A 17,092-nucleotide genomic window follows, 5' to 3' on the forward strand; every position below is an offset into this window, starting at 1 on the left:
TGTAGACCTCAATCAGTTCCCCCCCTCAATCTCCTTTTTTTCTAATGAAAACAATCCTAACCTACTCAACCTCTCTTCATACCTGGCACCTTCTATACCAGGCAACATCCTCGTAAACCTTCTCTGCACCCTCTCCAAAGTGTCCACATCCTTTTCTAAATGCGGCCGAACCAAAGTCTTCTACAATTTTAACATGACCTGCCAGCTCTTGTACTCAATAGCCCGTCCGATGAAGGAAACCATAACGTATGCCTTCTTGACCACTCTATCCACCTGTGTAGCTACCTTCAGAGTACAATGGACCTGAACTCCCAGATCTCTCTGCTCATCAACTTTTCCCAAGGCTCTTCTGTTTACAGTATTGTTTGTTCTAGAATTAGACTCCCTAAATGCATCACCTCACATTTGCCTGGATTGAACTCCATCTGCCACTTTCCCATCTAATCTATCTATATTCTCCTGTATTGACAATCCCCTAAACATTCTGCTACTCCACCAATCTTCATGTCATCTGCAAATTTACTGATCAGACCAACAATGCCCTCTTCCAGATCATTTATGTATGTTACAAACAACAGCGGCCCTAGTTACTGATCCCTATAGAACACCACTGGTCATCTTTCTCCATTTTGAGAAACTCCCTTCAACTACTACTCTGTCTCTTGTTGCTCAACCAGTTCTTTATCCACCTAGATAGAACACCCTGCACACCATGTGACTTCACTTTTTCCATTAGTTTATCATGGGGAACCTTCTCAAATGCCTTACTAAAGTCCATGTATATGACATCTACACCCCTTACTTCATCTATCAACTTGGTTATTTCCTCAAAGAACTCTATTAAGTTGGTAAGGCACAATCTATCTACACAAAACCATGTTGCCTATTACTAATCAGCCCATTCTTTTCCAAATAAAAACATTTTATCCCTCAGTATCTTCTCCAGCAACTTTCCCACCACTGACATCAGGCTCACTGGTCTGTTGTTACTTGGAATATCCCTGCTGCCTTTCTTGTACAGGAGGACAACATGAGCAACCCTCCAGTCATCCAGCACCTCGCCTGTGTTTAAGGATGCTACAAAGATATCTGTTAGGGCCCCAGCTATTTCCCCTCTCGCCTCCCTCAGCAACATGGTGTAGGTCCCATCCGGTCCTGGGGATTTGTCAGCCTTAATATCCTTTAGTCTACCCAACACATCCTCCCTCCTTCCTTATGTCAATGTGATCCAGAGTTAACAAACTTCTATCTCTAATTTCAGTATTTATCACCTGTTCCTCAGTGAACACTGATACAAAGTAATCATTGAGAATCTCATCCATTTTCTCAGGTTCGACATAACCTTCCTTCCTTATCCTTTAGTGGACCAACCTTTTCTCTGGTTACCCTCTTGCTTCTTATATAAGAATATAAGGCCTTGGGATTCCCCCTATTTCTGTTCACTAAAGCTATTTCATGACCCCTTTTAGCACACTTGATTCCTCGTTTAAGAATGGTCCTTCTCACCTGATATTCCTTGGGAGGCCTGTTCTGTTTTTATTGCCTGGACTTTATGTACGCTTCCCTTTTCCTCTTGGCTAGTTGCACAATTTCTCCTGTCATCCACGGTTCACGAATCTTGCCTTTCCTTTACCTGGAGGCTGAGGGGTGTCCTTACAGAGGTTTGTAAAATCATAGGATAAATAGACAAAGTATTTTCCCTGGGGTGGGGGAGTCCAGAACTAGAGGGTATAGGTTTAGGGTGAGAGGGGAAAGATATAAAAGAGATCCAAGGGGCAACTTTTTCACACAGAGGGAGGCACATGTTTGGAATGAGCTGCCAGAGGAAGTGGTGGAGGCTGGTACAAATACAGCATTTAAAAGGCATTTGGATGGGCATATGAATAGGAAAGGTTTAGAGGGATATAGGCCAAGGACTAGATTAAGTTAGGAGAACTAGTCAGCATAGATGAGATGGATCAACGGGTCCATTTCCATGCTGTACATCTCTATGATGTTCCCAAAATATCATGGTGAAACCAATGAAAACAACATGTATGCATACTTGAGCAAGGTTCAGGATAGAAATAATGACTTACATTTGAACTGTTAACACTTGAGTATGGGTTGTTGAATTTGAGAAGCATTGTCTTTAGCTGGGGAGATGGAACAGACACGTATAGCATGAATGAACTGAAGGGAATGGGAGGGTTGGAATAAAAGATGATGGAAGGAAGAAAAGGAGCTGGATTATGTCGTCAGGAAATAGGCGCTCAGAATGGGAGTTTGAAACTCACCAGTATTCGAATTGGCTAATTCTTGTTAGGAGTCAGTAGAGATCATTCAGAAACAGATGAGATTTATTAAAGAATATAAGACAATAAGATATAGGAGCAGAATTAGGTCATTTGGCCCATCAAGTGTGCTCGATCGTGGCTGATATGTTTGTCAACCCCATTCTCCTGCCTTCTTCCCATTATGTTTGATCCCCTTACTAATCAAGAATCTCTTGCTGTCTTAAATATACTCAATGACTTGGCTTCCACAGCCCTTTGTGGCAATGAGTTCCACAGATTCGCCACCCTCTGGCTGAAGGAATTTCTCATTTGAGTGATGAAGTGTTGTCATTTCACTGTGTCCTCAGATCCTAATCTGTCCTACTAATGAAAACATTACCTTCCCATACACTTATCCAGGCCTGTCAGGAGCCTCTAAGTTTCAATGAGATCTCCCCTCATTCTTCTAAACTCCATAGAGTACAGGCTGAGAGTCCTCCAACACTCCTCATATGACAAGCTCAGGTTTAGAGTTCTACAATTTACAATTCTTCCAAGTTTTGTGACTCTGCAAACTTTGAAACTGTACCCTGTACATCAGGATCTAGGTGATTAACACACAAGTAAACTTTTAATTATCTGACACCTATGGGACTAAGTGTATGCCGATTGATCAAATATTCCAGATAATCAAGAGATCCATGTAAACACTGTAAAAACACACTAAATAATAGAAATGTGATGTAGGGAATACACATCACTATTATACTTTATTTACAACATAAATCACTTAATGTAACTTTGCCTTTAATAAAGCACATTGACAGACAGCCTTCTCATTCACACCCTCAACTGTCTACTGATAGATTGCAGTATTTGAGAAGAAATTGAATCAACTGTTGATATTTCATGTGGCCATTTGAATAAAAGTATATTAACATTGAAGTAAATAAATTAACCAACTATAATAAATGGATAGAATAATGCAGTAAACTTTTGTGGTATTATTTGAGATTTTATTTGCCTGTTTAGCAAGCATGCCGCATTATAAGGATGCTGATCGGGAGAAACAAGGGTCCCACAACAACCTCTGGGGAATTCCACAGCAAACCTTCCTCCAGCCCCCAAAAATTCCATTGACCATTACATCCTGACTGTTCACTCAGCCAATTTATACCCATATTGTAACTGTGTTATTCTGAAACGTTTCTCTCTCTATGGATGCTGCTGTGTTTCTCCAGCTATTCCTGAGTTTGTTTTTAATTATAAAACAGGTGTTTTCGAACCTATTGTGTTTTAAAAGTGACAAAATGAAGGGGGTTTCTCTGTGCAGCATCAGCTGTGCCCAAGTATCAGGCTGTAGTCAGTGAGTAGGCCTCAGCGCGGTCTCCATGGTAACGAGCAGGCCCGGCAGAGCTGCGCAGGCGCAGTAGGCCATGGCGCGAAGATGGCGGCCGTTGTCGTTGATGTTGGCGGCGGCGCTGGCTGTGGCCGGCGGCAGCGACTCCCGAGCAGGTAAAAGAAGGAAAGCTCTCGGAACCGCTCCGACCAATCACTCCGGGGCCCTCGCGGTCACCGTGATCGGAGATTCAAACTGCTGCTGGTTCCTCAGACCCGGCCCCGCTTGGGACAAAGAAAATTGGGGGTAGGGTGAGGTCAAGTGTGGGGCTCAGGGAGTTGTTAGAATGTGTCAAGGGGATGTAGGGGAGTGGGTGGGATAGTAAGGTGTAAGAGAGTAGGGGAGTGTGAAAGGGGGGGGGGGTGGTTCTGGAAATTAGGGGTCGACATGGGGGAGAGTACAAAGTTGGCGGTGGGGGTGGGTGAGTGAAGAGTTGCTTCCATATTAGCAGTAATAAGCATGTTGGTAACAAGTCTAATTGCCTGATGGTGGCACCACGAGATTGCAGAGTATGCTGTTGCAAATAGTTAAAAATCACATAACACCAGGTTATAGTCCAACAGGTTTTTAAACCTGTTGGACTATAACCTGGTGTTGTGTGATTTTTAACTTTGTACACCCCAGTCCAACACTGGCATTTCCAAATCATGACTGTTGCAAATAGGTAGCTCAAAATAGTATTACAAAGTTAAAAGAGAATTACCATTAGATTTAGATTTATTGTCATTATTTGTTGAAATTAGGGTTGTAGGCCTGTTGTCTCTTCACCTATCAATTAGATAGAGTCACAGAGATGTACAGCATGGAAACAGACCCTTTAGTCCAACTTGTCCATGCAGACCAGATATCCCAACCCACCTAGTCGCACCTGTCAGCACCCAACGCATGTCCCTCCAAACCCTTCCTATTCATATACCCATCCAGATGCCTTTTAAATGTTGCAATTGTATTAGCCTCCTCCACTTCCTCTGGCATCTCATTCCAAACACGTACCACCCTCTGCGTGAAAATGTTGTCCCTTAGGTCTCTTTTATATGGGCGGCACGGTGGCACAGTGGTTAGCACTGCTGCCTCACAGCGCCAGAGACCTGGGTTCAATTCCTGCCTCAGGCGACTGACTGTGTGGAGTTTGCACGTTCTCCCCGTGTCTGCGTGGGTTTCCTCCGGGTGCTCCGGTTTCCTCCCACAGTCCAAAGATGTGCAGGTTAGGTGAATTGGCCATGCTAAATTGCCCGTAGTGTTAGGTAAGGGGTAAATGTAGGGGTATGGGTGGGTTGCGCTTCGGCGGGGCGGTGTGGACTTGTTGGGCCGAAGGGCCTGCTTCCACACTGTAAGTAATCTAATATCTTTCCTCTCTCAACCTAAACTTATGCCCTCTAGTTCTGGACTTCTCCACCCTAGCAAAAAGACTACTTATCCTATCCATGCTTCTCATGATTTTATAAACCTGTATAAGGTCACCCCTCAGCCTCCGACACTTCAGGGAAAACAGCCCCAGCCGATTCAACCACTTCCTATAGCTCAATCCTCTAACCCTGGCAACATCCTTGTAAATCTTTTCTGAACCCTTTCAAGTTTCACAACATCTTTCCGAAAGGAAGGAAGCCAGAATTGCATGCAATATTCCAACAGTGGCCTAACCAATGTCCTGTACAGCTGCAACATAACCTCCCAATTTCTGTACTGAATACTCTGACCAATAAAGGAAAGCATACCAAACGCCACCTTCACTATCCTGTCTACATGTGACTCCACTTCAAGGAGCTATGCACTCCAAGATCTCTTTGTTCAGTAACTATTGGGGACTTTACCATTATACCCACGAAGATTTGCTTTCCCAAAATGCAGCACCTCACATTTATCTAAATTAAACTCCATTTGCTACTCCTCAGTCCATTGGCCCATCTGATCAAGATCCCATAGTAATCTGAGTTAACCTTCTTCGCTGTCTACTACACCTCCAATTTTGGTGTTGTCTGCAAACTTACTAACTATACCTTTTATGCTCACATTCAAATCATTTATATAAGTGATGAAAAATAGTGGAAACCAGTACTGATCCTTGTGGCACTCCACTGCTCACAGGTCTCCAGTCTAAAAAATAACCATCCACTGCCACCCTCTGTCTTCTACCTTGGAGCCAGTTTTGTATCCAAATGGCTAGTTCTCCCTGAATTCCATGACATCTAACCTTGCTGACCAGTCTCCCATGGGGAATCTTGTCGAACGCCTAACTGAAGACCATATCTATCACGTTCACTACTCAGCCCTCATCAATCCTCTTGTTACTTTTTCAAAAAAAACTCAGTCAAGTTTGTGAGACATGATTTCTCACGCACAAAGCCATGTTGACAATCCCTAATCAGTCCTTGCCTTTCCAAATACATGTACATCCTGTCCCTCAGGATTCCCTCCAACAACTTGCCCACCACTGACGTCAGGCTCACTGGTCTATAGTTCCCTGGCTAGTCCTTACCACCTTTCTTAAATAGTGGCATCATGTTAGCCAACCTCCAGTCTTCCGGCACCTCACCTGTGACTATTGATGATACAAATATCTCAGTAAGAGGTCTAGCAATCCCTTCCCTAGCTTCCACAGAGTTCTTGGGTACACCTGATCAGGTCCTGGGGATTTATCCACTTTTATGTGTTTCAAGACATCCAGCACTTCCTTCTCTGTAGTATGGACATTTTTCAAGATATTATCATCTATTTCCCTACATTCTATATCTTCCTTGTCCTTTCCACAGTAAATACTGATGCAAAATGCTCATTAAGTATCTTCCCCATCTCCTGCGGCTCCACACAAAGGCCGCCTTGCGGATCTTTGAGGAGCCCTGTTGTCTCCCTAGTTACCCTTTTTTCCTTAATGTTTTTGTAAAAACTCTTTGGATTCTCCTTAGCTCTATTTGCCAAAGCTATCTCATGTCCCCTTTTTGCCCTCCTGATTTCCCTCTTAAATATACTCCTACTTTCTTTATACTCTTCTAAGGATTCAGTCGATCTATCCTGTCTATACCTGACATATGCCTCCTTTTTCTTAACCAAACCCTCAATTTCTTTAGTCATCCAGCATTCCCTATACCTGCCAGCCTTTCCTTTCACCCTAACAGGAATATACTTTCGCTGGACTCTCATCATCTCATTTGTGAAGGCTTCCCATTTTCCAGCCACCTCTTTACTTGCACACATCTGCCCAATCAGCTTTCGAAAGTTCTTGCCTAAAACTGTCAAAATTGGCTTTTCTCCAGTTTAGAACTTCAATTTTTAGATCTGGTGTATCCTTTTCCATCATTATTTTAAAACTAATAGAATTATGGTCACTGGCCCCAAAGTGCTCCCCCACTGACACCTCAGTCACCTGCCCTGCCTTATTTCCCAAGAGTAGGTCAGGTTTTGCACCTTCTCTGGTAGGTACATCCACATACTGAATGAGAGAATTTTCTTGTACACACTTAACAAATTCCTCTCCATTTAAACCCTTAACACTATGGCAGTCCCAGTCTATGTTTGTTTCTCTCTCTCTCTCTCTCTCTCTGCTGCACTGACCTCACCATGTGCTTCGTTTGTCTGTTTTTCTGCCTTTTAGATGATAGCTAATCGAGAACCCAGCTTCATTTTCTTTTTCCTTGCTCCAGTACCCTCTTGAATAAAAATAATCTTCTCGTTATTAGAAGCACTAATTAACCCCTTTGAAAAGAGAATTCCAGATTAAGTTTTTAAAGGAATGACAAGTGATTTCATGGAAAGTGACAAGATTCCTCAGGAATTGACACTGAGCAAAATAAAAATGCAGTTCTCGAGAGAAATTCAACAAATCTGGCAGTGTCTGTGGAGAAAGGAATGGAGTTAACATTTCAAATTGAGTATTACTGTTCTTTGGAACTGGACATAACAGTAATGTCTCTGGACTGAGAAGTCTAGAGCAGGCTGATAATCTCAGTTCTATAGATAGTTAGTTAGATTTAGTTCTTAGAGTTAAAGGGATCAAAAGGTATGGGGAGAATGCTAGAACAGGGTATCAACAGGGATGATCAGCCATAATCATATTGAAGGGCAGAGCATGCACAAAGAACCAAATAACCAGCTCCTGCTATTTTCTATGTTTTTGCGTTTGAAGGGCAGAGATGTAAAACACACAGAATTTTGGAATTCTCAACCCCATACAATTATTGCATTCTTTTCTATATTTAATTCTGGGAAAGACAGAATTTTGGTCTATTGAGGGATTTGGACAGTGGATAGAAAATAGATTTGAAGTCTAAGAACAGCCATGATCATATTGTATAGCAAAGTTTTTATTGTAGTTTTCAGGAGTTTTGCCTGAATGCTTGTGGACCAAGCAGAAAGAAGGGTAGGCATGTTTATTTGCCAATCTTCCCAGTGAATGAGGATATAGAGGGGATGTTGCTGATGGAATCTGTCCAGCATTATTACTTATCTCAGATACAAAGTCCAGGTGTTGTGTCCAGATTGCTGAAAACTTTGCCAGATCTTGTTTGCTTAACTCTTGTACAAGCATACGAAGCAGGAACAGGCCATTCAGCCTGTTCAGTCTATCCCATCATTTGATAAGATCACGGCTGATATAATTGTAACCTCAAATCTACATTCTTACCTACCACGATAACCTTTCAACCTCTTGATTAACAAGAACAATCTACCACTGCTTTAAAAGGTCCTTATTCAAGGATTCTGTCTCCTCCATCACTTCAGGAAGAGAGTTCCAAAGAGTCCATAAGACATCGGGGGAGAAATTCGGCCATTCAATCATGGCTGTTAAGTTTCTCAACCCTGTTCTCCCGCTTTCTCCCTGAAACCCTTGATCCCCTTGATACTCAAGAACCTATCTAACTCAGTTTTAAATATACACAATGACCTGGCCTCCACAGCCTTCTGTGGCAATAAATTCCAAAGATTTACCACTCTCTGGCTGAAGAAGTTTCTCCTTTTCTCCATTCTAAAAGGTCTTCTCTTTACTCTTAAGGCTGTGCCCTCTAGTCCTAGTCTCTCCTACCAATGGAAACATCTTCCAACATCTATTCCGTCCAGGCCATTCAGTATTCTGTATGTTTTAATTAGATCCCCCCCCATATCCTTCTAAATTCCATCACATATAAACCCAGAGTTCTCAAACGTTTTCATTAATAGAAACATTCTCGTGCGCTTCCTCTGAACATGCTCCAGGGCCAGAGATATAATTCCAAAACTGCGCACAATACTCCACATGTGATCAGATCAGAGCCTTATAGAGCCTCAGAAGTACGTCCCTGCTTTTATATTCAAGACCCTCTGAGCAAAAACCTTTTGCCTAATCTCTCTTTTAAATGTGCAATTCCTGATAGCTAAACAGTGACTCCAAGTTCTCAATTGTCCCGTAAGAGGAAACATCCTCCTTTCCATATCAACCCTGGAAAGACCACTAAGGATTTAAAATATATCAATCACCTAATGAACTTGAAAGACCCTAAACAGACAACAAGCAAAATTAATGTCATTTACAAAATAACTTGCAAGAACTGAAATAAACATTACAAACAGGCAGAAAGCCACTAGGATACATGAACATCAACTCACCACAAAAAGACATGACTCACTCTCACTAGTATCCTTACACACGGATAAGGAAGGACACTACTTCAACTGGGACAACACATTCATCCTAGGACAAGCCAAACAGAGACACGAATGAGAACTCCTAGAAGCATGGCATTCCAACAAACACATCGAGTTAGACCCCATCTACCACCCCCTGAGGAAAAAGAATAGGAAATGACATCACTAACCCAAGGAAAACCAAATGCGTAAATAGAAAGCAGGCTGTACCATCAGTGCTTCATCCGGAGGCTCACTGATGGTATTACCTAGTATGGTGATGAAACGTCTGGAAATGAACCTTCCAGCTCAGTGAGCAAATCTACATCCAGAACCTCAATCTGAGCTACAAATCTTCTCAAAACTCGATATATCAATCAAATCGCTTTTTATTTTTGTAAATGCCATGGGATGCAAATCTGGCCTGTCCAAAACTCTCAATTACAGAGAGTTGCAGAATATAGAAAATCTTCAAAGACAACTGAAATTCTCCTTGAAGTGTTTTAGACTGCTGATGGCCATCATGCTTTGAATCCATACAACTTGTTGATAGGTAGAGCAGCAGAGAAGCAAAGAAAAAGAAAACAAATTCCTGAACACTGGATCCTACTACCTCAATTTGATTTATTGCAGTCACATATACCTAAGTACAGTGAAAAGCTTTGTTTTGCAATCAGTACAGGCAGATCATAGCAAACAAGAACTTACAGATCTTGGAGTGCTTAGACAGGGCAAGCCACTGCATAGGAGATGCTTAAAGCAAGATTAACAGTATTTGAAGTTAGAGAGCCCCAGTCAACAGTCTAATAACGGCAGGGAAGAAGTTGTTCTTGAACCTGTTTGTGTGTGTGTGTGTATTCATGCTTCTGTATCTTCTGTCTGATAGAAGAGAGCACTACTGGGGTGGTAGCGGTCTTTGATGTTGGCAGCCTTTCCGTGGCAATGAGAGGTGTAAATGGAGTCCATGGATAGAAGGTTGGCTTCCGTGATGGTCCATGTGCACACAACCTTCTGTAGTTTCTTACAGTCCTGGACAGAGCAGTTGCTGTATCAGGCTGTTATGCAGCCAGACAGAATGTTTTCTATGATGCATCTGTAAAAATTCTGTCATGGGGGCAACCTGCGTTTTGATCAAGAATCTGCAGGTCAAGAATTGGTCTATTTGGTCACATGAAGACCCAGGGTGGAGACTCTCAACTCTGAGTCAGACTTAATCGAGGGAGAGCTGACAGCAAAGTTGTAGAGCAGGTTCCACCGGCCCGGGTGGTTTACAGCTCTTACCTATTGTGGTTTGGTCATTTACATTGGAAACGTAAAGCTTATTTAACTGGAGGATTATCCAAGAAAGTAAAACTGACTCATTATTAAGAATTCAGAATGTAACTCTGAACTTCTAAAAGTATTTGCTACACAGCCCAAGGTCACGTCTTAATATTTGGGCTCATGAAGTCAGCATGTCAGTCTTCGCTTGAACGACAAAACTTTTCCATCAGTTGTTAGTAGAACCTGCTTCTGGCTTTTGCGATGTAATGTGGGAAAATGTGAACTTGTCCACGCTGGCAGGAATAACAGAAAATATAAATGGAGAGAGATTGCAGAATTGAGAATACTGATACATGTAGCACAAGATGGTTAGTATGCAGATACAGCAAGTGAGTAGTAAATTAAATGGAATATTGTCACTTATTGCAAGAGGAATGTGGATTATGTAAAAGGGGATGTACTACTACAGTTATATGCAATATTGGTGAGGTCACAACTGGAGTACTATGGGCAAGTTTGGTCTCCTTTTATATAAGAAGCAATCCAAAAGCACAAGAATCAGTTCAGACAAGGTTCACGTGCCTTATGCTTAGGATGGGAAAGATTAGGGGGCATACTTTTGATGATGATTTCATCTGCTGCTGGATTCGAGAATTCCTGGACTGGTTTGTAACAGAAGAACCCATTTGGAAATCTCCAGCATAAAGGTCAACAGTTTCATGAAATAGGATTTCTGACCCTGACTGGAATTTTTGGGCTTGTATTTATTAGACTGTTACACATTTATGAATTTAATGCATTACTCTTGTTGGAAAATAGGCGCATGCACTATAATAAGGTAAAGAGGGGGCAATATAGCATTATTTGTATCTCACTTAATTGAACCAAGCAGTTAAATTCACTCAACTCTTGTTAATTATGATTCACTTCTAACAGTGTGGTGTTTACTTTTTAGATGGAAATTGGCACAGGTACAAGGACAAGATAGCAGCAGCTGTGGGTTCTTATCAGTCCTGCATCCAACATAACTGCAGCTGTCATCAACGGTGTGGTCTTACTCGTTAGAATATTATTTTTAACCTTTTTTTACATCATATTTTCTTTGAATTCCATCTTAATATTATTGTTCTCCTTCAGCTATGCATGCCAGTGTCTTTAGCTGCCTCACATTTCCCCTGCAATCTGGAGCAGGTGGGTTAATCCCTTCCCCAATTGCTTAGTTTCCTTGTAATCATGTCTTTGGTGGTCTTATCAGATTGACACCACAGCTTAAGGCGATAGAGGTTGATGAAGGCATTTTTTTTGTAGCTGTTCAGCAGGAGCAAGAATATCAGCTTCTTAAGAGTTGGCAGACTGGTTGCACTTCATCCAGCACAAAGGAGGAAACTATTTCCTCTGCAACCCAACTGTTACTGCATCCACTGCTGGTATGTGGTCTTTTTAAGCTGATAGTGGGCCAGTGAGCAAGCATTAGGAGTTCAGATCACACCAGATCATATATTTTAATTATGAGATCTGTGGACTAGCACCTGGAATGATGTCTTCCAGGCTGTCACCAAAAGATTAATGTTCTTATAATGGAATGGAATTTCCTGTCCCTATACAGACTGTAAAATGTGCACACTTTAGATTAGATTACTTACAGTGTGGAAACAAGCCCTTTGGCCCAACAAGTCCACACCAACCCGCCGAAGCGCAACCCACCCAGACCCATTCTCCTACATTTACCCCTTCACCTAACATTACGGGCAATTTAGCACGGCCAATTCACCTAACCTGCACATTTTTGGACTGTGGGAGGAAACTTTGTGGTTATTTCTTTATGCCCCTCTGCAGTAGGTTAAGAAACCCCATGTTGTTAAACAATTTCTCAAGGAAATGGCTCATCACCTTCTAAGGCCATAAATGTAGCCTTGCAACTGATGCTCACATCCCTACAGAGAATATAGAAAAATTAGTTCTTCCCCATGTTACCTTGGGGAATGTAACATGGGGAAGAATAAATACGCCCCCACAGCAAACTTGAGTGCTAAGTTCCTGGCTGTAGATTTTAACACCAGGAAGATTTATAAGAAGAATTATAAACAAGTGTTTTTTAGTCCTTGTGTGTGCAAGCCATGAGCTTATCCTGGAAAATCATACATGCAAAATCATCCATACAAACGCAGAATCATTTCCTACTGCAGACCCTGCTCAAGAGGATTTTAGGAGTACAGAACTTGTTTATGATAATTGGAATGTTTTAACTTTAAGAAAAATGTGTATTTTTAAGATTTGTTCATGGATGTGTGCATCCCTGGCAAGACCAGCAGTGGTTACCCATCTTTATTTGCCCTTGAGGCTGTTTAAAAGTCAACTATGTTGCTTTCGGTCTGGAGTCACATGAGGGCGCAACAGGATAAAAATGGTTGATTTCCATCACTAAAGGACATGAATGGATGAACCAGATGCGTTTTTAACTATACTCTGGTAGTGTCATGGTTGCCATTATAGTCATAGTCATAGAGGTGTACAACATGGAAACAGACCATTCCGTCCAACTCGTCCATGCCGACCAGATATCCCAACCCAATCTAGTCCCACCTGCCAGCAGCCACCTTCAATTCCAGATTTTTAAAATTAACTGCATTAATTCAGTTTGAATTCCACCTCTGCCATTGTGGAATTTGAGTCCCTGTCTCCTGACCACTAGATTACAAACTCAGTAACACTGGGTAGTCCAGTGCCTACCTCTGGACAAAAGGTGTGATGTACTGTTGCATTGTCCCTCTGTTCATGAACTAGTTTACATAAGTTTGACTTATTTTGTGAAACGAATTGAATATTCCATCATCCTTGAATTGCTGGTGCTTTTTTTTTGTATAAGTACCTTAGAGTGTAAAGTGCTTGTGAATTGTGTTTGGTTCATATCCCTTGAAAGTTGGTGCAAAGCCTAATTGTTAACTCTGATTGTGTAGTGTACAAATGCCTTAATAGACTATTGTTTTCTTTCTGTGAAAGTAGTAACATAGACTAGAAGGAATAAATAAATATGTCTTTGACCTGTGACCCTTTTGTAATTGTTTAAATTTCATTTTATTGTATTTTATTCAGTGTCCTAGAGGATGATCTTTCACCCTTCAAGCAAGGAATCTCCAGTGACATGATGACTGATACTGTCAATAAAAATGTAGGGACTCACTACCAGATAATACAGAACAAGTTGTATCGACAAGATGACTGCATGTTCCCTGCCAGGTGGGAGAATAGCCAGGCCTGCTGGGATTTGATGCATATGTAATATGGGACTGAAATGAACCAAAGAGATAGAGTCTTTTCCTTGAGATTTCTGACCATGAAATTCTCCAACAACTATAAACCACTGGAACCTGACTCAACCATCCATGATGCAATTTGTTCAAACAGAAATCCTAACATGCATTGAAGAATGGGTTAAACCTTCAGTAGCGTGTACTAGATGTGAGTCACACAGTAGGATAATGAAATATTAAAGTCAAACTCTTCGGTCCTAAACTGAACTTTATGTATGTGACATCCAGTCTGCCTCCTTCTACATCTGGAACATTATCTTCAATATCTTATCTACTTTCACTTTGCTGCAACACTCTTCCATATATTCATCAAGAGTCATTCAGCATGGAAACAGTCACCCCCGACCATGTTCCTAAACTAAACCAGTCCCACCTCCCTGCACTTTCCCCGTATCCCTATTCATGAACTTATCCAAGTGTCTTTTAAACATTGTAACTGTACCTACTGGGGGGTTGCTGCTCAATCACTGCTGTGATTCCTCAAGGTCACTCCTTTGATCAGCTGTCCGGAATATCTCAGTTACAATCAACAGCTCACTTAACTGCCTCTCTACCTGCTTTCAAACCACAAATAAAGTTATTGGTTTAGCTGTGATTTGAAAGTAATTGTCTTGATCCCTTCTGTCCACCACCTGCTTTTACAAGCATCCTGAGTTTGCTTTTTATGCAAGTGCTTTATAAATATGTGGAACACAAACCATTTCACATCCTTGTGTGTAGTTGAAATGATCTAAACTTTTGCTTAATTTCTGTCACAGGCTAATTCTATCTTCAATAAATAATTATTAAGATGCTCAAAATCTTGAGGAAGTTGGACAAAGTAGTCACAGAAAAACATTTCCAACTGAAGTAAGGGTTAAGCATCAGAGACAGTTTTAAGATAAATAACAAATGAAGCAAAGGAAAACTGAGGAAAAGTGTTTAGGATCTGAAATACGTTAATGATGCTGTGGTGGTGGCAGTTTCAATTAAGACATTCAAGAAAAATTAGAGAACTAAAATTTAAACAATGGAAATATGAAGCTTGAAGGCATGCTGATCTGACCACTGTGACAACAGGCCTTGCATTGCTATAAATGCTTCTCTTTATGTATCTCCATTTGTGGTGAGTTAGCCAATCACTTTCTTACTGTCTTTTTGTTCTATGTTCAGGTGCAGTGGAGTAGAGCATTTTATATTGGAAATAATTGACCAGCTCCCTGACATGGAATTTGTGCTCAATGTCCGAGATTACCCTCAGATTCCATACTGGATGAAACCCATCAGGCCTATCTTGTCTTTCAGCAAGGTAATCGTCAAAGGAGGCTTACTACAATATCCAGCTCTTGGACCTGGCATTGACTGCATTTAAAAATATGCTGCCACTTATTTTTCTGTTACAGACATCAGAATACTATGACATCATGTACCCTGCGTGGACCTTCTGGGAGGGAGGTCCAGCAGTTTGGCCCATTTACCCAAAAGGACTTGGACGCTGGGACCTAATGAGGAAGGAGTTAAAAGTGTAAGGCGTATTTGATGAATAGAATCGGTGCTAAAGGAATATTTTTGCTTTTATTTTCATGAAGAGAGAATCTGACTGTATAAGTGTTCGGAGTCCTGGGTCTGCCATTCTTTGGGTTATTTATGCCATTGAATATGATGGTTGGGATAGTTTGTGGATGATCCAAGGAAGGCCGAAAGACTGACCTCATTGACCCTGCTGTATTTGATAATGAAATCCGTGGCCTAACATGGTCGTATTGATGTGTGATATAATTGGAAGCTCAATAATCATAAGGAGCATACAATTAGAACTGATAGGAAAGGGAGCTATCTGTGTTGTAATATATCCGGACTCTAATCCAGAACCCCAGACTAATATAGCAACATGGGTTTGAGGCCCACCATGGCAGATGTGAAATTTGAAATCATAGAGTCATAGTCATAGAGATGTACAGCATGGAAACAGACCCTTCGGTCCAACCCATCCATGCTGACCAGATTTTTTAAAAATGCTAGAACAAAAAGCTCATGTAATGTTGATTGTGTAACTACTGTTAATTGTTGTGAACAAAAATCTGGTTCACTGATGTTCTATAGAGAAGTTAATCCACGATCCACTGGTCTGCCCTACATACACCTTTAATTCTCAGCAATGTCATTGACTCTTATTGCCCTCGAGGTAATTCGTGATGGGCAGTAAAATGTTGACCCAGCTAGCAATGCCCACACTCCATGGATGAATTTTAAAAATGCAGAATTTGATTTCTTTCCCTCTTACCTCTGCTATTTGTATTTTATTAATGCTTATCTACCAGCTATTTGTATTTTATAAATGCTTATCTACCATGCAAAGCTAATATTTTAGGTTCAGTGACTTTTCTTCAGAGTAGACCCTTCTTCAAAACAAAACTTGCATCTCTGTAACATCTTTCGTAATCTCAAAGGATTTCAAAGCGTCTTACACCCATTGTAAAATTTTGGAAATGCACTTCTGTTTTCTTGCATTAATTATGTTATGTTCTGAAGTCATGAAAGGAGCTTTGTAAGGCAAATCGTTTTTTGGAAGTTTACATGTAATTGCCTCTCATGAGATTAAATGGCTCAAGCATTTATCCGGATGCACTGTGCATTTGGAGAAAATGGACACACATTCTTTAGCCTTTCTAAATGGGATATGCTACAAAAAGGACCATCAGCAGTGTAATAACACAATCCAGAGTCTGTGTTTACAATGAAATTTAATTGGCCTTTTTTGTTGTTTCACTAGATCTGCTGAAAAGTGGCCATGGGAGAAGAAAGTCTCAAAAGGTTTCTTTAGAGGATCAAGGTAAGGCTAATAGTTATGACCATTTATAATACAATGTATAAGTTGTTGTTGTACAAATATTTGATTCTGAAAGTTAATGCTAAGGAATGTATGAAGTGCCACCCAATATGACCATTTCATAAGGAGTTGGTTGTGGAGAGACTCACGTTTGGAGAGAGACTCACGTTTGGTATGTTGCCTCCCAGGTGCAAGGGTACGTGATGTCTCTGATCGTGTTTTCCGTGTCCTTAAGGGGGAGGGGGAGCAGCCCGAAGTCGTGGTCCACATTGGCACCAATGACATAGGTAGGAGGAGCGCTGAGGATGTTAGGCAGGCTTTCAGGGAGCTAGGTTGGAAGCTCAGAGTTAGAACGAACAGAGTTGTTGTCTCTGGTTTGTTACCCGTGCCACGTGATAGAGAGTCGAGGAATAGGGAGAGAGAACAGTTAAATGCGGGGCTACAGGGATGGTGCAGGAGG

At 41.3% G+C, this 17,092-nt stretch overlaps 1 protein-coding gene across 1 annotated transcript in view; it reads left to right on the top strand.

The window, feature by feature from the left end:
• The first annotated feature begins 3,577 nt into the window (after window positions 1-3,577).
• poglut1 (protein O-glucosyltransferase 1) overlaps window positions 3,578-17,092 on the top strand; it is a 36,009-nt gene continuing 22,494 nt past the window's right edge. Inside the window, exons 1-6 of the mRNA XM_043710892.1 lie at window positions 3,578-3,770; window positions 11,468-11,558; window positions 13,606-13,749; window positions 14,976-15,111; window positions 15,206-15,327; window positions 16,576-16,635. Of these exons, the coding sequence (XP_043566827.1) occupies window positions 3,692-3,770; window positions 11,468-11,558; window positions 13,606-13,749; window positions 14,976-15,111; window positions 15,206-15,327; window positions 16,576-16,635 (632 nt within the window). The 5' untranslated portion in view covers window positions 3,578-3,691. The remainder of the gene's footprint in view (window positions 3,771-11,467; window positions 11,559-13,605; window positions 13,750-14,975; window positions 15,112-15,205; window positions 15,328-16,575; window positions 16,636-17,092) is intronic.

Source organism: Chiloscyllium plagiosum, chromosome 20, assembly GCF_004010195.1.
Source record: "Chiloscyllium plagiosum isolate BGI_BamShark_2017 chromosome 20, ASM401019v2, whole genome shotgun sequence".
NCBI classification, from domain to species: Eukaryota; Metazoa; Chordata; class Chondrichthyes; order Orectolobiformes; family Hemiscylliidae; genus Chiloscyllium; species Chiloscyllium plagiosum.